This window comes from Chiloscyllium punctatum, chromosome 40, assembly GCF_047496795.1.
Source record: "Chiloscyllium punctatum isolate Juve2018m chromosome 40, sChiPun1.3, whole genome shotgun sequence".
Taxonomy (NCBI): Eukaryota; Metazoa; Chordata; class Chondrichthyes; order Orectolobiformes; family Hemiscylliidae; genus Chiloscyllium; species Chiloscyllium punctatum.
This window is the reverse complement of record NC_092778.1, coordinates 62,292,270-62,318,318: the sequence shown is the minus strand read 5'-3', so window position 1 is coordinate 62,318,318 and position 26,049 is coordinate 62,292,270. Positions and strand designations below refer to the sequence as shown.

At 42.1% G+C, this 26,049-nt stretch overlaps 1 protein-coding gene across 1 annotated transcript in view; it reads right to left on the bottom strand.

Moving 5' to 3' along the window:
• dnah3 (dynein axonemal heavy chain 3) overlaps positions 1–16,204 on the bottom strand; it is a 193,852-nt gene extending 177,648 nt beyond the window's left edge. Inside the window, exon 1 of the mRNA XM_072560097.1 lies at positions 15,834–16,204. Within this exon, the coding sequence (XP_072416198.1) occupies positions 15,834–15,845 (12 nt within the window). The 5' untranslated portion in view covers positions 15,846–16,204. The remainder of the gene's footprint in view (positions 1–15,833) is intronic.
• Positions 16,205–26,049: the final 9,845 nt, after the last annotated feature.

Genomic DNA, 26,049 nt, shown 5'->3' with positions numbered 1-26,049 from the left:
AAACTGGTCAGACAGCAACTGCCATCAATCAGCTGAGCAACTGCTGAGAGCCAGAGAGCTACCTGCCCATCTAACATCTTGCTGTCAATGAAGTTAGAAAACACTCTCTATTAAAGCTACCTTTTCATTTAAAACATACTGACAGTAAAAAATAAAGAAGACAACTCAGGGAGACCAAAAGCCGGAAGATTGAAGACAGCAGAGGAGACAGAAGCTGTGTGGTCTTGAGATTGAGTTAGTGTAATGTCTAATAAGTGTGTTATTGGAATAGCATTTTTTTATGGAGTTGGGTAGTAAGTAGTTAAGAAAAGGGCGGGCTTGGATTTGTGAATAGTCATTTAGTATTCACTATTAGAGTTCAGAAAGTAAATTGTTATTTTTCTTTCAATAGCGGAATGTAGAAGTCCTCATCACTCATGTTTTAGAGTCATGGAGTCATAGAGAAGTACAGCACACAAACAGACTCTTTGGTCCAACTCACCCATACCAACCAGATATCCAAACCCAATCTAGTCCCACCTGCCAGCACTTGGCCCAGATCTCTCTAAACCCTTCCTATTCATATATCCATCCAGATGCCTTTTAAATGCTGTACTTGTACCAGCCTCCAACAGTTCCTCTGGCAGCTCATTCCATATATGCATCATCCTCTGTGTGAACAAGTTGCCTCTTAGGTCCCTTTTATATCTTTTCCCTTTCACCCTAAACCTATGCCCTCTAGTTCTGGACTCCCCTACCCCATGTAAAAGACCTTGCCTATTTATCCTATCCATTCCCTCATGATTTTATAAACGTCTATAAGGTCACCCAGATTACAAGGCAAGGTGAGCTTTTCTGGGTGTTTGGTTTAATTGTTAGAGGGGTTTGACCTCTGCGTCGTAACAGTATCCAAGGAAATGTAGCTGTTCTCTCCTGTTACAATAGTTGTTGAATCTTTCTAGTCAATATGTCTGCTGAGCAATCCTTTATATATAACAAAGAAACAGCACCTGTCCTGGTGTGAGATTGGCAAACTTCTGTTATGGGTGGCACAGTGGTTAGCACTACAACCTCACAGCACCAGGGTCCCATGTTCGATTCCAGCCTTGGGTTACTGTCTGTGTGGGGTTTGCATATTCTCCCTGTGTCTGGGTGGGTTTCCTCTGGGTGCTCTGGTTTCCTCCCACAGTCCAAAGATATGCAGGTCAGGTGAATTGGCCATGCTAAATTGCCCATAGCATGAGGTGCATTAGTTAGAGGGAAATGGGTCTGGGTGGGTTACTCTTCAGAGGGTCGGTGTGGACTGGTTGGGCTGAAGGGCCTGTTTCCACACTGTAGGGAATCTAACCTAATCTAGACACAGAACCACAAAAGTGAACACAGAAACTGGAAGTTGATGTGGACAGATTGCTAACACCAATACTTTCCAACTGCACATGGTCCCCTCTGATCTCTCTAATATGGCACAGTCACATACAGAAAAGAAAACTGATTTAAAAACAATTAATAACACAATCCACTTTTGACTCACACTTATTTTACATTTTACTTTCATTAAATTCCTTTCATTTTATGTGCTTGCTAGCCTTTATCACTACTTTTAAAATGTGTTTTGGGTGACACCAAACACAGCCAATGTGTAAGCATGCTTAACTGGAAGCACACCTGATGAAGGAGCGGCACTTCCAATTAAACCTGTTGGACTATAACCTGGTGTTCTGTGATTTTTAAATTTCTATACCCCAGTCCAACACCAGCATCTCCAAATAATGTGTAAACATAACATGCTGAATCTATACTCCTCTCATCAGTCAGCTCACAGCAGCAGTGTAACAAAAAACTTTACCAAAAGCTTTCCATTTTCATTCCAGCTTTTCATTCAATTGTTCTGAAGACTCAAAGCACTGAAACTCTAATCCCCTTTTTGTTGACCACATAAATCTGGAGTCCAGAAATCCAGCAGTCAGAATATCTTTATATCTTTAACCGCAATAACAGACGTTTCAATGGATGGATTTCATTTCAATTGCACGAAAGCCTTTTGTTTTCAAATGCTTACTACTAATCAACAATATATCAGGTTTCTTTTAAGAACAGAGGAAACTTTCCATCAAATAATATTTGTAAGTTTTTGCTGGTAGCAATTGACTGAAAGCACATCAGATTATAATATATTACTCTTCAATAATAACCTAGTTATTAAATTATTCAGTAATAATCCAACAATTTTTATAATATTTAACTTCTATTGATTGCGACCCAGCTTTTTCAATATTCGAACAAATGGTGGCCATTGCTTTGCACAACGGTCATGATCATCTTGTGTTATGGTTATCACACCAGGAAATAGTATGGTTCTGAAACACAGGCCCTGATTTTAATTGCATCCCCTGACTCCAAGCTGGCAGGAACCACTGGTGGGGGCAGTCAAAAACACAATAAGAGATTTACCCCCCACTGTCACCATGCTTTCCCACCGTACCTAGATCTTCCCAGGTGGGACTCCCACAAGAAGATGCCAACATTCCATCTTTAAAGATACAGATTACACTCACATTGTCCACCAGGACCTGACCTGCAATTTTCTTCTAAGGTCTGACTGAGGAAGCTGTAGTGACTTTGTTGGCCAACTCGATCCCCACTTGCCTGCAGGACTACAACCCCAACAACACTCAAGTAGCTTACAGCATCCATTACAAAGCAGCCCAATTGACTGATACCACATCCAAAATGTATTCATTCCCACCAATGCTTAGTAGCAGCCACAAGATGAACTGCAGCAATTCACCACATCTCTTTCAACAGCACCTTCCAAACACGTGACCAGCACCTTCTGGAAGAGCAACAGTAGCAGATACTACCACCAATAAATTCCTTTCCAAGCCGCTCACCATCCTGACTTGAAAATATATCGCCGTTCCTTCAGTGTCATTGGGTCAAAATCCTAACAGCGTTGTGGGTCTACCTACAGTACTTGGGCTGCAACAGTTCAAGAAAGCAACTCACCATCAACTTCTCAAGGAAAATTAGGTAATAAATGTTGGCCCAGCCTGCAACACTCAAATCCCATGAATTAACAAAAGAAAAACAAACCTGCTAAAAGATGGAATGTGCACCAAAAAGGAAACTGATAAATATTTAACTTTTAGGTTCTTTGTGGGTAAGGAAGAGGAGGAGTCGACAGATCACTAGGCAGCCTCAGGGCACCCTTTACTCCTCCCAACCTTGTCTCCCCACTCTTGATTACATCCAGAGACTCCCCCCACTCCAAATGACTGAAGTACAATTCCTATAGTTGCAACTTCCCACAATTGCACAGGAAGTAGCTTGGGCTGGCATCAAGAAATGTTAAACAAATAAGGTTACTAAGATTGCCTGGACTCTCCAGGTACACTGACTTCTCTGGGGCTGACGTTCACCGTGACTAACCATCCCTCTTTCCCTTCCCCTTCAAAATCATGGCCATAACTCAGGAGATGCTGAAAATTCACAGTAGCTCAGTTAGAATCTGAAAAGAGAAAATATGGAGTGTTTTAGACAAAATATTTCAGTGAATACTCCTGGTCAAATGTACAACTACTCACTTCTCCACTTGCACAGATATGCAACACAGATTTATGTTAATGATTCCCAACAGAACAGGACCCAGCTGTTGACTGTCGCAGAACTTTGATTTCTTTAGGTTAGAATTCAGACAGATTCTTGAAGTGGAACAGACCCTTATTCTGTGTTGTACCATTTGTGTTATAGTTGAGAAAATGTTTCTTAGTGCTGACACTGGATGCAGAAAAGTGATACCTAGCAGCAACCTTTATTTTAAATAGTACAAGACATAACCAAGGTAATTGAAAACAAACAAATGAAAGTGGTAAGTTATATAGGCTAAAAAGTGACACCTTAATAGTTTTCTCCATCAGGTCCCAAACCAAACTTTAATTTTTTTGCATTAGACTGTAATTATCAAAGATTATGCTTTTTCTCTGTCGCTCTGATGACTTGGGCTACAACTTAATGGCCACTTTAATACCATTTCTGACCACTGGCTTCTCTTGTTTGAATCTCTGACAGCCACAAGAAGTTGGAAAATCTGACCCTGGACAGCTGGCATCCAGGAAGTTCTATCTACCCTTCCCACATGCTGTGCGTTTAACCGTCACCAGTAAAGTATGATTCTATGAAAGTAAAACCTACCTGGCAATACTAAGCCATCCATTGGCCAGCTGGTATTTTCTGCCCATATCAAGCAATGGGCTACCACAGCAAACCCAGGGCTCAAACCTTGGACAACTTGTGCAATTTCCATTTGCCCCACCTCCTTGCACCTTGCCAGGAGTTAAAAATCACCCTTGGGCCTTTTGAAAGATAAGGTTACCAACAGCATATCAACATGATAATCTTTAAAGCACACCTTCTAAATAGCCAATGTTCAGCTTTATCCAAGAAGTCTGCTCCTAGTCAAATTAAATTTAAATTCAGGTACATTTCACATCCAGGTAATATATATATATATTTTAAAAAGCTTTAGCAGAAGTATCAGTATGAACAAAATACAAACAAGTTAGAAGCAGGTCATTCTGCCTCTCAAACCTGTTCCAACATTCAATGAGATCTGATCTCTAGATTCCTGCTTAATCCCAATAACCATCAATACCTTTTGTCAGGTCAAGAAGCTGTCTTTCCTTAGAAAATTAAAAGAAATACTTTTGATTAACATAGATCACATGGAGAAAGCAGGAACAGTGTCTTGGATGATCAGCTATGATTGTGTTGAACGGTGGAGAAGGGTCAAATGTCCGCATGGTATGCTTCTATAATCCCTCTGTTCCGTCAAGGAGATTAGAGGACATGTCATCATTTGATGCATCAGGTTGCTTACCTTTCAGACAGAAGTTTCTACAGGTCTCCCTGCTATAGGAAGAATGTTGTGAAACTTGAAAGGCTTCAGAAAAGATTTATAAGGATGTTGCCAGGGTTGGAGGATTTGAGCTACAGGGAGAGGCTGAATAGACTGGGGCTGATTTCCCTGGAGTGTCAGAGGCTGAGGGGTGACCTTGTAGAGGTTTATACAATCATGAGGGGCGTAGATAGGGTAAATAGACAAGGTCTTTTCCCTGGGTTGGGGGAGTCCAGAATTAGAGAGCATAAGCTTAGGGTGAGAGAGGAAAGATTTAAAAGGGACTTAGGGGGCAACTTTTTCACACAAAGGGTGGTGCGTGGCATGTATGGAATGAGCTGCCAGAGGAAGTGGGGGAGCCTGGTACAATGCTGAAAAATGTGTTGCTGGAAAAGCGCAGCAGGTCAGGCAGCATCCAAGGAGCAGGAGAATCTTCAGGCTGGTACAATTACAACATTTAAAAGACATCTGGATGTGTACATGATTAGAAAGGGTTTAGAGGGATATGGGCCAATTGCTGACAAATGGGACTAGATTTATTTAGGATATCTGGTTGGCACAGATGAGTTGAACCAAAGGGTCTGTTTCAGTGCTGTATATCTCTGTGACTCTATGATTCATGATATCAGTATGTCAGAGGCATCATGAGAATTTTTGATGTGATTTTCATGAATTTGTTGTTAGATTATGTCTTAGACAATTAAGCAGAAAAGCACCACCTTCCACAATACCCTTGCAAACTATATTCTACAAATTGACTTTAACTGATCTTCACCTACAATATTATAGTGGTACACCTGACATTTAAATTATACTTTTCTCTCTACAAAAATTATTTTACCTTATATAATTCTGAAGCTTCACTACAGTGGTTAGGAGGCAGAGGTGGTAACCCAGGCAACCCTCTTGTATAACTACTGTGAAGTATAGGAACGTCCTGTGACTAAAATCAACAACAGAGGGTTATTTGTTTCTGAACAATTCAGTATAACAAGAATTTTCACTAACAAATCTACTCTAGGAAAACTCATTTTAAGAAATGATATTTCAGAATTTTTGATACAGCAGCTGATTATTTTGAAAGGAATGTGGATATCATTTGCTGCCTATCCCTGATTCATATGTCTGAAACTTTGCTCTTGAACATGTTGGTAAGCAATCTGTTTGCCCCTCAGATGTATTACTAAAGCCTTCCATTTAAAATATAGCTAAGGCCAAAGGTTGCCTCTGAAATTGTTGCATTAGGTAGCTTACCTTGAACTTGATGTTCTCTTCCATTGTATTTAACCCTTCACAGCAAACACCCATCTCAGTTTATTCTGTCAACTCTTAACCCCAGCATCCCATCAACCTATTTCTTCAAACACCTCCCCCAGTGGAGCCAGGATCTGCAGATCTAGCACTGGACTATTGAGTCACTACAGGAGCCACAGTATAGGATAGGAAGAAAGTCATGCTCATTCCTTCCTAACATTTTATTTGGTAATTTTACTCTCATTCATGAACTTCCTTTTGCATGACCTCAGTGTGTACAACCTTCATGCCTCTGACAATGCGATGGTTCATTTCAGTGCAACTTGGTTTCTTTAATGCCTTTCAAAGGAGCAATTCCAATTCAGAGACAATATCATGTGGATGAAAGTAAAAGTATCTACTTCGTTAGAAAGAAAAACAGAAAGGCAAATTATTTGATGTTCAAAGAGAACCTGAGTGGCTTTGTTTATGAATCACCAAAAGCTAGTATGTTGGTGGTGTAGCAAATAGAAGCAAATGCAATGTTGGCTTTCATCACAAGGAAACTTGAGTCCAAGGGTAAAGATGTCTGAAGAAGGTTCACTGGACCCAAAATGTTAACTCTGATTTCTTCCGCAGATGCTGCCAGATCTGCTGAATTTTTCCAGCAATTTCTGTTTCTGTTTTCTAACATCCACATTTCTTTCAGTTTTTTTTTAATTTCAATAAAGATGTCCTGCTGTATTTGTATAAATCCTTGATGTGATTGCACCAGTGTAACCACTGTTTTGTTCTCCTTAGCTAAGGAACGATATTGAGGACCACCACAGTAATCTATGGGAGGGCAGGTCTGTCCCATTAGAAGAAATTGAAGATGCTGGTCCTATATTCCATAGACTTTCAGAGGATGAGGGAAACATCATTGAAACTTTTTAAATACTTAGTGTGTTACAGGGTGGATAAGGGCAAGGTGTTCTTTTGGCTGATATGTCAAGAACCAAAATATGGTCTCAAAATAAGGGGTAGCTTTGAGTACAGGAGTTGGCAAGTCATGTTGCAGCTGTACAGGACATTGGTTAAGCCACTTTTGGAATATTGCATGCAATTCTGGTTTCCTTCCTATTGGAAGGATATTGTGAAATTTGAAAGGGCTCAGAAAAGATTTACAAGGATGTTGCCAGGGTTGGAGGATTTGAGCTATAATGAGAGGCTGAATAAGCTGGGGCTATTTTCCCTGGAGCATCAGAGGCTGAGGGATGAACTTATAGAGGTTTATAAAATCATGAGGGGCATGGATAGGATAAATAAACAATGTATTTTCCCTGGGGTGAGGGAGTCCAGAACTAGAAGGCATAGGTTTAGGGTGAGAGGGGAAGGATATACAAGGGACCTAAAGGGGCAACTTTTTCACACAGAGGGTGGTGCGTGTATGGAATGAGCTGCCAGAGGAAGTGGTGGAGGTGAAAATCTAGACCCCCTTGCAGGGCCTCTCAGTCTCGGGATCTGTCAAAAGAATCACTAGGAGTTCGGTCTGTTTAGAGCAATGTTACCAGTTTAATAAATTAAGGCAGCCTGGTGCGATTTCTCCACGGAACACAGAAGCATTTAACCTCTGTGTTGCTGGATAAATCTGCGTCAGGCTGCCTTAATTTAGTAAACTGGTAACCATGCTTTAAACAGACCGTATTCCTAGTTACTCTTTTGATCAATCTCGAACCAAGGGGTCCCTCTGGAGGGGTCCAGATCTTCAGAGGCTGGTACAATTTTAACATTTAAAATGCATCTGGATGGGTATATGAATGGGAAGGGTTTAGAGGGATATGGGCCAAGAGCTGGCAAATGGGACGAAATTAGGTTAGGATATCTGGTTGGCATGGATGAGATGGACTGAAGGGTCTGTTTCCATGCTGTACATCTCTATGACTCTATGACTTTCGAAGCCACTTTCCATATTCCCCTTAATGCTTTGAAAGTGAGTGACATTGGAACCCAGAGCCAAAGTAAGAGCAGTTGAATCTTCCATCAAAATTGCCAGAGTTATCACGAGAAGTGACAGAAATGAGTGTTTCATTGTAGTATCCATAGACCTGACTATGCTTGACTTCATTGCTTCCATGCCAGGTGAAAAGACCCCACAACAGCTGATGTTGAACGTTTCGGTATTCTAACATTGTATTTAGGCTCCATGCGACAAGTCTAATAAACTAAGCAGTTAATTGGTGCCTTGACATCAGTCTTCTTCTGTTGGCTTAGTCTTTAAGTTAAAATCAGCAAGTTAGCTCCAGGGTTTATCATCCCGCCCTTCACTCTGTACATTTACAATTGGTGACACCTCTAGTGCAGATTGATTTAATTTGTCTTCTAAACCATATGGGTTGTTAAATTCTGAACAGGTGCCTGAAAGTACACATATTGATTGTGATTGTGTGTGCTGAGGAAGATTGCCTCCCCCGCTTCCTTTGTTTCTTGGTCACGGATGCAAGAGAAAAGCCAACAACATGAGTTAGCAGTTCGTGGCAAGGGTTAATAGTTACAAGTGAGTGAGGTGAAGTTCCAAAGAAGAGTCACATTGAACTTGCAACATTAACTCTATTTCTCTCTCCACAGATGCTGCCAGACCTGCTGAGTTTCTGTAGCACTTTCTGCTTTTATTACAGATGAGTGGGAAGTTACTGCAGGACAATTTGTTCATTCAGGGTGTGTGAGAGAGAGACACCTCTGTAAGAAAGGAGAATTATGAAGGCAAAATGAGAAGACACCAAGGGGTATACTCTCCAGCTTCACCGGTTGTAGTGTTTGTTGTCACACTAATGTGAAGCATATTGCCTTGACATTCGCCTGCATCCCATTTTGAAAAAAGAACAAAATAATTATCTCTTGAACCCTACTGCAACATTTGAGAATCAAAATGTTTTGGTCTACTTGTATCATGCACTGTTAACTCAACCCCAACTGACAAGGGAACAGCAATCCAAAAGCTTGTGATTTCAAACAAACCTGTTGTACTATAACCTGATGTGTGATTTCTCACTTAAATAAAGGCAGTATATGAAGTGTAGGCAACTTTTTAATGGAATGACTGACACTAATGTCCCATGGTTCTAGATTAGTGGTGCTGGAAGAGCACAGCAGTTCAGGCAGGAAATGTAAAACCTGCGCCCACACCTCCTCCCTCACCTCTATCCAAAGCCCTAAAGGAGCCTTCCACATCCATCAAAGTTTTACCTGCACATCCACTAATATCATTTATTGTATCCGTTGCTCCCGATGCGGTCTCCTCTACACTGGGGAGACTGGATGCCTCCTAGAAGAGCGCTTTAGTGAACATCTCCGGGACACCCGCACCAATCAACCACACTGCCCCGTGGCCCAACATTTCAACTCCCACCCCCACTCTGCCGAGGACATGGAGGTCCTGGGCCTCCTTCACCGCTGCTCCCTCACCACCAGACACCTGGAGGAAGAACGCCTCATCTTCCGCCTCAGAACACTTCAACCCCAGGGCATCAATGTGGACTTCAACAGTTTCCTCATTTCCCCTTCCCCCACCTCACCCTAGTTCCAAACTTCCAGCTCAGCATTGTCCCCATTACTTGTCCGGACTTGTCCTACCTACCTATCTTCTTTTCCACCTATCCACTTCGCCCTCTCCTCCCTGACCTATCACCTTCATCCCCTCCCCCACTCACCTATTGTACTCTATGCTACTTTCTCCCCACCCCCACCCTCCTCTAGCTTATCTCTCCACGCTTCAGGCTCTCTGCCTTTATTCCTGATGAAGGGCTTTTGCCCAAAATGTTGATTTCGCTGCTCCTTGGATGCTACCTGAACTGCTGTGTTCTTCCAACACCACTAATCCAGCATCTGGTTTCCAGCATCTGCGGTCATTGTTTCGACCAACTGATGTCCCACGTGTCAATTGGCGAGATGTCAAAAAGCAGCACAAGTACACAGAGGTCCTGGGCTATTCCTGATGAGGAAGGGTTTCCACTCACTCCATACACAGCTGATGTGTGATGACAGGAATTCTATCATGCAGGTATACACAGCTTACCAAATGAGGTATGCAAACCCTTTTAAATCATAATTCTCTCAGATGTTACTGAGTATGAATACTGGTTGCAATGCCAACTTTCACCTACTCCATCCAGAGTGTTTGTGTACATTCACACTCTGACGATGAAAGCAAATCAATTACAAACTCACTTCTAGTTTGGAAAATCAACTTATAACAGCATTTCCACAACGTGATCAGCGAGTGTTGGATTTAAAGTGGTCTAACATTTGTCAGCATTTCAACACTTTTGCAGTTTCCTGGTAATGTCATCAAACATAAAATCCCATTCACAAGTTCAATGGAAATGCAAGGGTAATTGACGAGGAACCAAAAATACCACAGTTTCTGGAAACATGCAAGAGCTTAGCGTAGAAATCTGCCTTCACCAGCTGGAGGGCAGAAGATCTGAACAACATCTAACTTTAAATGTTACATGCATTTGGAAATCCCAACAATGAGACATTCTGTCCTAAAGAATTGTAATTTCACCATTTCTTCAAAATATTAAATGTCTTCTATCTCATCAAGTCAATAGTTCTTGCTATACAAACTTAATCCCACCAAATTACACTTTAGTAATTCTTTGTAGCTCATGATTGTCTTAATAGAAGCATAGCTAAAAATGTGTTGCTTGAAAAGCACAGCAGGTCAGGCAGCATCCAAGGAGCAGGAGAATCGACATTTCGGGCATGAGCCCTTCTTCAGGAATGAGGAAAGTGTGCCAAGCAGGCTAAGATAAAAGGTAAGGAGGAGGGACTTGGGGGAGGGGCATTGGAAATGCGATAGGTGGAAGGAGGTTATGGTGAGGGTGATAAGGTGAGGGTGATAGGCCGGAGTGGTGGTGGGGGCGGAGAGGTCAGGAAGAAGATTGCAGGTTAGGAAGGTGGTGCTGAGTTCAAGGGTTGGGACTGAGACAAGGTGGGGGGAGGGGAAATGAGGAAACTGGAGAAATCTGAGTACATCCCTTGTGGTTGGAGGGTTCCTAGGCGGAAGATGAGACACTCTTCCTCTAGCCGTCGTGCTGCTATGGTCTAGCGATGGAGGAGTCCAAGGACCTGCATGTCCTTGGTGGAGTGGTAGGGGGGAGTTGAAGTGTTGACAGGGTAGTTGGGTTGGTTGGTCCGGGTGTCCCAGAGGTGTTCTCTGAAACGTTCTGCCAAGTAGGCGGCCTGTCTCCCCAATATAGACGAGGCCACATCGGGTGCAGCGGATGCAGTAAATGATGTGTGTAGAGGTGCAGGTGAATTTGTGGTGGATATGGAAGGATCCCTTGGGGCTTTGGAGGGAAGTAAGGGGGGAGGTGTGGGCGCAAGTTTTGCATTTCTTGCAGTTGCAGGGGAAGGTGCTGGGAGTGGAGGTTGGGTTGGTGGGGGGTGTGGACCTGACGAGGGAGTCACGGAGTGAGTGGTCTTTTCGGAACACTGATAGGGGAGGGGAGGGAAATATATCCCTGGTGGTGGGGTCCGCTTGGAGGTGGCGGAAATGACGACGGATGATACGATGTATATGGAGGTTGGTGGGGTGGTAGGTGAGGACCAGTGGGGTTCTGTCCTGGTGGCAATTGGAGGCTCAAGGGCGGAGGAGTGGGAAGTGGAGGAGATGCGGTGGAGAGCATCATCGACCACGTCTGGTCTTTGAAGAAAGAGGCCATCTGGGTTGTTCGGTATTGGAACTGGCCCTCCTGGGAGCAGATGCGGCGGAGACGAAGGAATTGGGAATATGGGATGGCGTTTTTACAGGGGGCAGGGTGGGGGGAGGTGTAGTCTAGGTAGCTGTGGGAGTCGGTTGGTTTATAGTAAATGTCCGTGTTGATTCGGTCGCCCAAGATCGAAATGGAGAGGTCTAGGAAGGGGAGGGAGGAGTCTGAGACAGTCCAGGTAAATTTGAGGTCGGGGTGGAAGGTGTTAGTAAAGTGGATGAACTGTTCAACCACCTCGTGGGAGCACGAGGCAGCGCAAATACAGTCATCGATGTAGCGGACGAAAAGGTGGGGGGGCGGTGCCAGTGTAGCTGCAGAAAATGGACTGTTCCACATATCCTACGAAGAGGCAGGCATAGCTGGGGCCCATGCGGGTGCCCATGGATACTCCTTTGGTTTGGAGGAAGTGGGAGGATTGGAAAGAGAAGTTGTTCAGAGTAAGGACCAGTCCAGTCAGTCAAAGGAGGGTGTCAGTGGAAGGGCACACTGCCTCGTGCTCCCATGACGAGGTTGAAATGACCAATTCAAATAACTACTTTTAATCACTTTAGCCTCGCTCCATTGCTATTTGAGTCACATTGCCTTGTTATCATTCTCAGATATCAGTTTCTTTAAATAATTGAGCAGTACGTGAATTATGGGCTTGGATGTAATAAATGTTAAATGGATATAAAGTGAAAGAGGCTGCAATATTAGAGTATAAGACTGTTAGATATAGGAGCAGAGGTATGTCATTTAACCCATCAAGTCTGCTCTGTCACTCAATGAGATCTTTTAATATTCAACTCCACTTTTCTGCCTTCCCCTATAAACTGTGATCTCCTGAATGAATAAAAATGTTAATCTCAGTAATGAATATACCTAATGACTAGCATGAAGAGCCCTCTGTGGCAAATAATTCAACAAATTCACCGCCCTCTTGAGAACAAATTCCTTCACAATTGATTATTTTGAAAAAGTAAAGAAGATTGATAAGGGCAGATTGGTGGACATGATCTGTCTGGACTTCAGTGAGGCATTTGACAAGGTTCCTCATGGGAGACTGGTTAGCAAGGTCAGATCTCATGGAATACAGGGAGAACTAGCCATTTGGGTACAGAACTGGCTCGAAAGGAGTGTTATAAAACAAAAATTGACATTGACTTTATGAGAAGGCACTAGGGCTATTGAACATAAGAAGCATCTTCATGAGGCAGGACACACGGATTTCAGGTTTGCAACCCCCTCCCTAATGGCATTGTAGATGTGCCTATGCCAAACGGACTGCAGCATTTAAAGAAGGCACTTCACTACCAAATTGTCAAGTCCAATTAAATATGGACAACAAATATTGGGCAAGCCAGTGACACCCTCATTCCAAGAATGAATTTTCTTTTAAATTCCAGTACTTAGGGTCTTGGCAGCTGAAGGTAGAGCTGCTCATGACAGTGATAACATTAGGGGTGTTCATGAGGCAAGGCTTGCAGGAAAACAAATATATTGGAGAGTTATGAGGCTGGGAGGAGATTAAAGGGAGATGGGAGACCTTAGTGGGATTTGAAAACAAGAATGCAAAAATCACTTAAACGGTAGCCAATGTACGGCAGTAAATGCCAGTTTGACAGGTAAACGTGACTTGATTCCAGCAGCAGAGGTTTGAATTACTTCAATTTTACAGAGGGTAGAATGTGGGAGGCTGGCCAGGAGTGCTAACTCTGGAAGCAACAAAAACATGGAGGAGGGTTTCAACAACAAATGAGGTGAGGCAGGAGAGGAGCAGCCCAGATTGAGTAGATAGTTACAAGCTGATAGGGGGAATGCGGAAGAAGTGCTGATGGTGATGGTGTGGACGTGTGGCTGGGAGCATATCCTGGAGTCAAATGTGACATCCAAATTTTAAACAACCTGGTTCTGTTACAGACAGTTCCCAGGAGAGGGACAAATTCAGTGCAAAAGGAATGAAGTGTGTGGCAGGGAAAAAAAGAATGTCTTTATATAAAAGGGTAGTTTGTTGCGGATATCATTACTAAAGAAAAATCAGGCAATGACTACCGCCCAGTGACCCTCATATCCATCATTATGAAATGCTTCGAGAAGTTAGTAGTACACAGACCATAGAACAGTACAGCACAGAAATGGGCCCTTTGGCCCATGATGTTGGGCCAAACATAAATTATTCCCTTCTGTCTTCCCTCATTCATCCTAAGCCTTGATATTATCCAGATCTTGTTGCATTTGAACATGGTGCTTCAGTGAAGGACTGCTTCCTGAAAGTGATGCAGAGCAATAGAAGGGGTTTTTCTGTAGAATCCCTGCAGTCTGGAACAAGACCCTTCGGCCCAACAAGTCCACACGGACTCTCCGAAGGGTAACCCACCCAGGCCCATTCCTCTACCCGATTATCCTATATTTACCCCTGACTAATGCACCTAACCTATACATCCCTGAACACTATGGGCAATTTAGCGTGGCCAATTCACCCAACCTGCACATTTATGGATTGTGGGAGGATACCAGAGCACCCAGAAGAAACCCCTGCAGACACAGAGAAAATGTGCAAACTCCACACAGACAGTCATCAAAGGCTGGAATCAAATCCATGTGCCTGGATCTGTGAGGCAGCAGTGCTAACCACTGAGCTACTGTGCCACCCCAATGGATGGGCTGGAGTTCGAGGTAATGTGGTGGAGCAGCAGAAAAGGGGGTTGTGTGTCGTCCCTTTGCAAACCTGCTTGACATTATTGATCTCAGCTTCAATCCTTCTCACATTGACGTATTGGCTGCTTCTAACCAAGCTATTTGTGTTTTACGACAATCATAGAATTTCTGCAGTGTGGAAGCATCGGGGCCACACTGCCCCTCTGAAGAGCATCCCACCCAGACCAATCCCACGACCCTATCCCTGTAACCTTGCATTTCCAATGGCAAATCTACCTAGCTAGCATATACCTAGACACTGTGGGCAATTTAGCATGACCAATCCACCTATTTTGGACGTCTTTGGTCTGTGGGAGGAAACCCACGCAGACAGAGGGAGAATATGCAAACTCCACACAGACAGCCGCCTGAGGGTGGAATCAACCTAGGTCCTGGCGCTGTGAGGCAGCCATGCTAACCATGCTAACCATTTGTGCCACCCACAAATTCCTATACTAAGGTACTAAGTTCCTGTAACTGGGCCTGTACAGGTACAGATCACCTGGTAGTACACAACCGTGTATCCCCTTTCCATGGTTATGCCTAAATTTGAAATGCCATGGAGAGGCATGTGCAGACTTTGCTAACATGGTGCAAGCCTTCTATGAGAGTTGAGCACTGCTCACTTGCATCACCATCTCCCTCCCCCCACCCCGCCCATAAAACGTTTTAATATTGATAAGTTTCATTTGCAATTTGTCAAGTTTCTGTTAACCTTTTGATTGTTGTTACAGTACTATATCAGGGACTATTCAAACTTGTTTTTAAACTATTTTCTTTAAAAGAATAGATAAATCAACATTCTAGATACATTAGTAGTAGGGCATGGAATCAGATACGAAATATGACTAGCTAACAAATTCAGATTTAGAATACTGAGCGTATTTTACAGGAAGAGACCTGGTAAATTCCATTTGTAATTTTTTTTTCCCGCTTAGGGCAACCTTTCCAAGGCAGCTCTGAAATACTTTAATGATGTATTTTAATAGATAATTTCAGACATGTTGTGTCGCATCTGAGCAGCAGGTGGGACTTGAACCCAAAATTCCTGTCCTAGCGGTAGGCCAACTATCACTGTATCTGAAGAACCCACCGTGATGCACTTCACACGTTGAGCTGGCTATACAATAAGTTACACCACGTGCACTGAGGCAATAATTTAAGTAGCTGCTATTATCTTCTGAATTCGCTATTGGAAAGCACGAGGTTATATATCACTCATTAAAAATGAAAACCCAATACATGAACAAAATTAGACACAAAAAAAAGAAAATCGAGCATGCTTGATTTCATACCTCCTCTTCCATTTTTGGTCACAGCTGAATTCTTCGAACAAAACTCAGTGCCTGAATAGGAAACCCTTCAACTTTTATTAGGTCACGAATACGTGAAGATCTCCCGAGGGACAGTCGCTGTGTTGTTTCATCACACAAAGCAGTACCTGTGCGTCTTTCTGACAGACTTGCCGTCACAGTCTGCAACCTTCAATCAAGCTGGGTCTCAACTCTTTCCCAAGTTGCTCTTTTGCTGAACATTTTGCTCAGGGTTACTTTATCTAGCCGAACTGTAAGTTTGCTGTGACTGAACGAACTTCCTGAGTTTCGTAGAATTTTAGTGTGTTCCATAAAGCTGTGCTGTATACTCTAAGATGATACTTGTATCGGCATCCCAGCCTTATACAAGTCATTGTGTAACATCCGGGCACACTGTTGCCATTTGTTACCGCGTTCCAGTTGCTAGGTTTCCGAAGGTGTTACATATTAATAACCCTGTCCTCATTCTGAAGATGTAACTCTCAAACGTTTCTCGGGAAAGGATTCTTTTGCAAATGAATTCTGAACTACGAGTCCATAGTCTAAGTCAGGAAGTGAAACAATACACAGAATACGAATGTGCTTTATGTAAACTGTCTGATTAATGCATTTCAGACAATAGGCTTTTTTTTAACAGCTAACAATGATCCTGGCCATTGTAGAGTCTCTCTATACATTTAACAAAGAAATAAATAATAGTTTTACCGCTGAGGCATTGTTGCAAAATCAAATTAAGGGAAACTTATAAAAGGAACTTACTGAAATCAAATTAAATTGTCATCACAATGGGTGGTGACCCTGATGTGGAGGTGCTGGTGTTGGACTGGGGTGGACAAGGTCAGAATTCACACGACACCAGGTTTTAGTCAAATACCTTCATTTTGAAATATCAAGCTTTCCAAATACTGCCCCTTAGTCAGGTGAAGTGTAGAGAGCACATAAGCACAGAATTTATAGCAGAGAGATGAAAAGATCATACAAATGGGGTGAGTGGAATGTCCACAGGTTGGATAATAAGTCCCTGCAGGTGATCAAAACTGTCAGACGGTGTGAGTAAAGTATCAACAACTGAATTACAAGTGAAGGAACAACCTATCATTCGATTAATTGATGCAGAGAGATAATTACAACAAATTAAAAATAAGGTGGAGCTGGACACAACCCACATGACTGGACTAATGTGATAAGAGTCACATGCCAAAGCAACAAGTAATCCAAAACTGTACAGAGAGATCATAACAAGTGATTAAGGGGATGGTGTCAAAACAGGACAGTAGGGAAGATTTTACAGATACAGAACAGTATGGTAAGGTTACAGGTAGCACGATATGAACCAAGATCACAGTTGAGACCATTTTCATGGGTACAGAACTTGGCTATCAGTTTCTGCTTGGCAGTTCTACATTGTTGTGAATCTCAAAGGACACCTTGGAGGACCTTTACCCAAAGATCAGGGACTGAATGTCCATGACTGCTGAAGTGTTCCCCAACTGGGAAGGAACATTCCTGTCTGTTTGTACATTCTGCATGGTCTCACCGACATACTATGCCTTGGGACATCCTTGCCCGCACCATATGAGGTAGACAACCAAGTCACAGGATTGTGTACCATGTACTTGGTGGGTGGTATTCCCCCGTGTGATGGCAGTATCCATGTCATAGAGTCATAGAGATGTACAACATGGAAACAGACCCTTCGGCCCAACACGTCCATGCCGACCAGATATCCTAACCCCCAATCTAGTCCCCCACCTGCCAGCACACGTCCCATATACCTCCAAACCCTTCCTATTCATATACCCATCCAGATGCCTTTTAAGTGTTGCAACTGTACTAGCCAGAAGCAGCAGTTAAACAAAAGCAGTACAGCAAGTCGAATTGGCGAACCAAAATCCAAAAATGATGTCAAACTCAGGAGAAACATACACAAATAAAAACATGTAGGATCCTAACTCCGCACTGGTCTCAAAGACCAGCCCTAGCTCCTGCTCTAGTCGCTCCCAATACCACACAGAGTTGGATTTCCCCCAGTAAGGGTAAAGGTTGGAGTTTTGCTTTGCCCTGGGAGGGGGTACATTTTGGGACTCACTCACTGATGCGCCACCTCCCAACTGGACACACTGATTCAGGAAGGGAGGCGGAAGGGGTTAAGGGTTAGTGAGGGTGAAGTTACACTTTGAGACTGACTCACTGACCTGCCATGTCCCAGCTGGACACACTGTTTCATGAGGGGCTGGGGGTTGGGGGATAGTGATGGGGTAGTGAGGGGGGTGATGGATGGTGAAGGTGGTGGGCTGGGGGTAGATTTTTGGACTGACTCACTGACTTGCTGTGTCCCAGATGGATACACTGTGCCACTCCTACTGTTGATATGGTATATCTTGGCAGGGTTGTCTGGTTTTATGGTCAATGTTGTCCCTCAGGCTGGGTAGTTTGCTGTGAAAAATAGTCAGTTTAAGGTCTGACAGTTGTTTGAAGGTGAGAAGTGGAAGCATTGGGATGACCTTGGGAAGAAGCTCATTGTCATCGATGATATGGTGAAGGCTACGAAGAACATGGCACAATTTCTCAGCTCTGAGGAAGTTCTGGACAACAAAGGGCAGTGTGTCCTCTCTGTCTTCTGAGGTTGTTGCGGTTTTTTGCTATGGCATGTTGGAACCGGTGATAAATGAGTTGACATCGTATCCCATTTTCACGAGGGCATCTTTAGGCATCTGTCATGTTCCTTCTTGCCTGAGTAGATGGGTGGTGATGCATTCCAGCTGAAAGAGCCTGTATGTTGTCACAAAGCTAGTCCTTTTAGGATACTCTGTCCTTGATGGTTTTCAGAAAGGTAATAAACCAGGCCGGGTTCTGATCAGACTGGTTTGGTACAGAGATGAAAGGATTTTGAGAGGCCTTTTGTTTATATGTAAACAGATGAGACTTCAGGCCAAAGTGGTCATGTTTTAGAAGTGACCTGTAGAATGAAAGGGGAGTAGTCAGCTCTCTAGTTGAGTTTAGTTCAGGAGAGAACTGGTTGGGAGTTCAATAGTGAGCCATGTGGAAACTTTCTCTTCTAACTGCCCTTCTAACTTCAACCTGTTATCATCTGACCCTTTTTAAATGGGGTTTGGTTATTGGGACTGTCGTGTATATTCAGAACAGCATACTTAAGTCTAGTTTGGATAGACTGAGTTCTGTAAGGGTTATTTATTCTGTTCTTTGTGTTTCATTGTGTAATTTTGTGAATAAAGTTTTTGTCTGTTTTAAACATGGTAGTCAACGTGGCGGCACAGTGGCACAGTGGTTAGCACTGCTGCCTCACAGCGCCAGAGACACGGGTTCAATTCCCGCCTCAGGCAACTCTCTGTGTGGAGTTTGCACGTTCTCCCCATGTCTGCATGGGTTTCCTCCGGGTGCTCCGGTTTCCTCCCACAATCCAAAAAAAAATGTGCAGGTTAGGTGAATTGACCATGCTAAATTGTCCGTAGTGTTAGGTGAAGGGGTAAATGTAGGAGTATGGGTCTAGGTGGTATGCGGATCGGTGTGGACTTATTGTGCCGAAGGGCCTGTTTCCACACTATAAGTAATCTAATCTAATCAACCTCGCTAACTTAATCTGGGTAATTTTCACTGTACACTTAGCAAAACAAATTGCAAAGTTATAATCTGGGCTGTCTGCTTAAGAATGTTTTGAGTGGTCTGGCCTAGTCCAAAACACTATCCTTGGTGTGAGACTTACTTCCCTGCATATCTCATTTTGTGGACAACCGAGAAAAAGTCTACAATATTCTGCCTCTTCAAACCACATACTCCCACCCCCAAACAAACCCTGGGTTGACAGTGACTGTCCCAAAGATCTTTCATCAGCTAAAGCCACACATGCCCAAAAAAAGTTATATGTGTAGACGTTCATATTGGTACAGGTGATGTAGACAATAAATTAAGACCAGAGAATTTTTTTATTTAAAATAAAACAATTCAGTTGTGATCTGTACAAACTTTATCACACAACAACTGTACAGGTCTAAAATCTGAAAGAACTGCAAATGCTGTAAATCAGAAACAAAAACAGAAATTGCTGGAAAAGCTCAGCAGGTCGGTCAGGATCTGTGGAGAGAAATCAGGATTAATGTTTTGGATTAAGTGACCCTTCCTCAGAAATGGTACAAGTCTATCATGCGACAAGTTTTTAAGCTTATTTTATTCATTCATGGGATGCGGGTGTCATTGGCTGAACCAATATTTGTTGTCTATTCCTAATTGCCCTGCAGAAGGTCATGGCAAAGTATCTTCTTCAAAAGCTGCAGTCCTTGGAATATAGGGACATATTCAGCACTGTTAGGAATGGAGTCTCAGGATTTTGACCCAGTGACACTGAAAGAGCAGAAATATATTTCCAAGTCAAGATGGTGTGCAGCTTAGAGGAGAACGTGCAGGTGGTGGTATTCCAATGTATCACCTGCCCTTGTCTCTTGAAGGGTGGGTTTGGAAGATGCTGTTGAAGGAGGCTTTAGTGAGTTACTTTAAGGAAAACACACAATGTAATCAATGAAAATTTACTGTCAGGCACTGAGCAGCTCTTTTCAATGTTACAAATGACACTCTATGCTACCATGTCAAAGATCCTTGTTTTTCTCAACTGATCTGCAGCCTTTTGATATGGTCAATTACAGCAGCTTCCCCCACTGTTGTCCAGCTGAGACAGACTGGATTGGCCAGGTTAAGTTCCAAGCCAATCGTAGCAGAAATTCACCTGGAATAGTTTCTCTGTCTGCTTCTTCCCTATCACATTTTTGACTGCTCAGGATCTATGCTTGTCTCCCTGCCATCTCCCATCAATATGCAGGCCTTCAATAAACTAAGGGTCTACTTCCATATGCATGCCAATGACACTTGGCCCAGCCCATTATCCCTCCACTGTTTCTGAATGGTCAGGCTGTTTGTCCCATATTCAATATTGGATAGCAGACGTCTCCTCCCAACAAAATATTTGTAAGACCAAACCCATTATTGTCAGTGCCTGTGACAAGCTTCCTCACAAGAGATTCCATTACTCTACCTGCCTATGTCTGAGGCGGAAATAATTTTGTTCCTAACACTGATGTCTTAAGACTTCTGGCCACATTTCCACACCATCAATAAGACTGCCATATCCATCGCTACAACATCATCCCAATTCCACCCTGCGTCACCCACCTGCTACTGAAACTTTCATCTATGTCTTTGTTCCACTAGACTTAACCAAAGCTAACATGCTCCAGGTCAGCCCCTCCATGTTCTATTTTCCATAAACTTGAGATCATCCAAAACTCTGCTGCTCATTTCCTGATGCATCAATTCCTGCTCACCTATTACCATTGAGCTCCCTAACCTACACTGCCTACTGTTCAGGAATGCCTTGAATTCACAATTTCCATTTTGTTGGCAAATCCTTCCAATCTTTACTCTTCCATAACCTCCTCCAGCACTACAACCCTCCCAAGATATATCTGTACTCCAATTCTGGCCCTTTGTGCAATCCCTATTTTCATTTGGGGAGGCATGGTGGTTCAGAGGTTACCTCACAGCACTACCTCACAATGCTAAGGACCCAGGTTCGATCCTGCCTCGGATGACTGGCTGAGTGGAGTTCGCACATTCGCCCCGTGTCTGGGTGGGTTTGCTCCGGTTTCTTCCCACAATCCAAAAATGTGCAGGTTGGGTGAATTGGCCATGCTAAATTGCCAAGTTAGAGTTGAAGAATAGGTCTGGGTGGATTACTCTTCGGAGGGTCGATGTGGACTTGTTGGGCTGAAGGGCCTGCTTCCATACTGTAAGGAATCTAATCTTTCACAGCAGGTGTGGTTCTGAATAGTTTATGTTCTGAAAACTTAATTATTATGGAAATTGGATAAAACTGAACAAGGTAATTAAGTTTTCACTTAAGCTATAGTAATAAGTTCAAAATCCATGTACTGAATGAGAAATATACAATTACTTCTCTTTATTCAACTTTTGGTCTTCAGCTTTTTCTTATCTGCTTCTCACTTTCTCCCTCTTCATCATCTCTCATTTTATTTTCTAGATTTTCCCACTTCACAGAAACAAAGGCAGGATCCCTTTTATTTTGGCATTTATTCAATTAACTCCTTCCCCACTTTAGTTACCTTCAGCCCCATGTATGAGCCACTTTCAAGGTTGACACATAATGGTATGTTATCACACCATTACATAATGTTGTCACATCAACTATGTATGACTGCATTTTCCCTCAAAGCTACAAGATTCTCTTTCTTAGAAGGACCTTGACATTGCAATCATGTGTTTTTACAAACACAAGCAATTCTCATAGACAGCTTCAAGGTCTTAGCTTTTTATTGCAAGTTGGCCCATTTTATAAAACTTGATATAATTTTTGTAGAATCTACTATGTTGGCATCTTTTCCCTGCTATGCTCTATTTGTAAGCATTCACGCTTTACAACGCTGCAAAGACAAGTTCGCAATAAAGTTAAATTTCAATAATTAGTATTCTGGTTATTAGTCTAATAATGTTATAAGTTGTTACACTGTGCTTTCAGCTCAGCAGAAAGTAGGAAACTGAAATGGTCCTGAAGTAGCCGTTACATTCAAAGCTGCCATTTGACATGGTGCTGGTTGGGTGGTGTAAAGCCCCGTTGTACACCTTGTTAGGGCAAACCCAAAATCAAACTGCAGGAACACGATTTATTCCTGTATTGTACATACATATCTTTCAAATGGATATTTGGTTATGCACAGGAGCCATATCTTAATTATTCACAATAAAACCATTAGGATCTGCAGTATATGATTTATAACCCATAGGCTATGGTCTGTGCAAAAAGTGAGTGAAATAAAAAACGTGCATGTTTTAATCATGTATACAGTTAAATATATTTATTAATTAGGTGGTGAAAAAGATGTACTTGATGGCTCAATATGTGACTTGGTAATATTGTTTCATTGCATTTGAAGGCAGTGGAGTACAAATTTAATTTGTTATGGGTTGTGAGTACAGAAGGCTTTCTCTTTGATAATTCTCTCTCCTATTGGAATCATTCTTCATTAAAACATGCTCAGGTTGTTGGTGCAGGGGTATAGTAAATATCTTTCACAACTCAGACAGAATGAGTCCTAGCTGCAATCAGTTTAAAGTATATCATCATGTATTTGATTATGATTCGGAAATCTTAGAAATTATTTAGTTTATTGATTCCAAAGCTGGTATTACGGTACAAGGATGAAGGAGTCCCAATTTGTTTGCCTGACACAGTGTTCAGAATAGGCTAAGTAGTATTAAGTGTTTTCAAATCAGCTTTCTTTTCCCCTGTTCAATAAGAGACAAGGATGTTGATCCAACAAAAAAAAATCCACAAATGCAATTAAGATAAAAGAACTTGCAATAAAAAGCACCTTGCACAATCTTAGGATGTACTAAAGTGTTTTACTGCCAATTAAGTACTTTTGACGTTAGTCAATATAAGGAAACATGACTGCTGGTTTATGGATAGAAACATTCCACTAATAACAAATAAATGAATTACGGTTTTCAATTTCAAATGCTGATGGAGGAATATATATTGGGCTAGGACAGTATTAGATAATTTAAGCTTTTCCATGAGAAATCTAAAGTCTACCTGAGATGAGCAGATGGTGCCTCAGTTTAAAGTCTTTCCCAAAAGATAAAATCTTCAATCACACGACATACTCTCAGTAGTACACTGATGTGTCAGCATAGATTACTCTCTCAAGTATTTTGAGTTGAATTTGAAGCTTTTGCCGCAGAGGACTACCACTAGGTCAGCTTTGCCAAATAGTGAAACAGACCTGACTTGCTGAATTAATTACTCATGTTCTTATTAGGTCTGTAGCACTTCTGATCATTTCTAAGGGGAGAGGTTAGGTGTAGTGGGAATACACTTAAAGTTGAGGAAATATAGTTTCAATCTCTAATCAAGTAGAAAAAATGCTTATTTAATCAAGAGGTAGAGGAGCCAGTGTTGGACTGGAGTGGACAAAGTTAAAAATCACACAACACCAGGTTATAGTCCAACTGGTTTATTTGGAAGCACTAGCTTTCAGAGTGCTGCTTCTTCATCTCGTGGTTGTGAAGCAGGACCATAAGACACAGAATTTATAGCAAATGATTACAGTGATACAATGATACATTGAACAAACCTAGATTGTTAAGTCTTTCACCTTTTAGAATGGGCTTGCTGGCTTTGGTAGTTTAATATGTAAATTCCAGAACTTCTTTTAAGTCACATTCTCAAGACAATGGTAAGGTTTTATAACAAAAAGTGACATCTCAGCTCAGACAATGCCTTAAAAGGTATGAGGTAAGAGACTGCCTATATCCCAATCTTGTGTCAGACTGGTTCTATTTCCAAAATGGAATTTACAAGTATTATATGGATTGACTGCCTGCATTGACTGCTTGCAGATTGTGCATTTTTTGAGTAAAATAGAATGTATCTGCGAATATAATTCTGCAAATACAAATTCACCCCATAAACTTCTGCGTGTACGTGTGCAGGAGAGAGAGAGAAAGTGAGTGTGTGAGTGGGAGTGCACGTGAGAAAGTGTGTGTTTGTGTGTGTGCAAGCTTGGTAAAGTGTGTGCAAGTGTGATGGGGTATAAACCGGTGAGAGGTTGCATGCATGGGTGTGTGTATGGGGGTGGTATGTGTGTGTATGAGAGCGAGTGTGTGTATGAGAAAGGGTCTGCGTGAGTGTGTGAGTATCTAAGAGTATGTGTATGTGTGCTTGTGTATTGGAGTTACCTGTAGTGTGACATGAACCTAAGGTCCCATTTAAGGCCATCTTCATGAGTACAGTACCCATGAGGATGGCCTCACCTGGGACCTTGGGTTCATGTCACACTACAGGTGACCCCACTACACTATACACTCTCTATTACACACGCACACAGACTCTTATATATTCACACACGCATGCAGACCCTCTCTCATACAGACGCTCTTTCATAAACACACACATATACCCCTCACACCCACACACGAACCCTCTCACAGCCTTATGCTCCATCACACCCATACACACACTTTACCAAGCTTGCACACACGCAAACACACTCTCTCTCAAGAGCACTCACATGCAGATACTCACTCACTCTCTCTCTCTCTCTCTCTCTCTCTCCTGCACACGCACACACATAAAAGTCTATGGGGAGGATTTGTATTTGTAGAATTATATTTGCAGGCACATTCTATTTTGCTCATGAAGTGCACAACCTGTAGGCAGTCAATGCAAACAGTCAATCCATATAATATTTTGTAAATTCCACTTTGGAAATAGAATCAGTGTGACTCAAGATTGGGATACAGACAGACTCTGACCTCACACTTCTAATGCATTGTCTGAGCTAAGATGTCACCTTTTGTTAAAAAATCTTAAGCTATCTTGAGAATGTGACTTAGAAGAAGTTCTGGGATTTACATATTAATGAAGCGAAACCTGTAGCCCACTCGAAAAGATGAAAGACTTATCAACAATCTCGGTTTATTAAATATATCATTTTACTTGCATGACACTATAATCTTTAGCTATAAATTCTGTGTCTTACGGCTTCACAGTCACCTGAAGGAGGAGCAGCGCTCCGAGAGCTAGTGATTCCAAATAAATCTATTTAATCAAGGTTTTCCATCCATGATCATTGTGGATGTTTCCTCACATTATGTTGTTGTTGGGGACAGGCGTACATGGCTCCATAAAAAATACAATGGCCAGAAATGAATGGATCAGGAGGTGCCTAATATAAGTAGTGCAGGTCACCTACATAGGCAGCAATGTCTATGATGTGGTGAATAAAGATACAAAATAAATAATTTTTGGTAATTCCAATATCTAACAGGGCTTTGTTTTTTTCTTATTTTCAGGCCAAGAAAGAATAAGAGAACAATAGCCATTGTTCAAAGGAGAGCAAGAGAGAAATCTTTGAAACTAGGTAGCATTTTTTATTATTCATCTCCAGGAAAAAATCTTTTAAAAGTTATGCAGCTTTAATCATATAAAAATTTAGTAGCAGTACTCATCTAAGTGCCTGGATTACAAATATTTATTTTACTTGAAAGTAATTTACTTTATATATAAATGTACTTCAAAACTTGTCTTGATAACCATAAGATGCTATATAAATTCAAAATATTCAAAGATTTTGCCTTCAGTTTATAAGCTAGTTTCAGTCATCTTCCA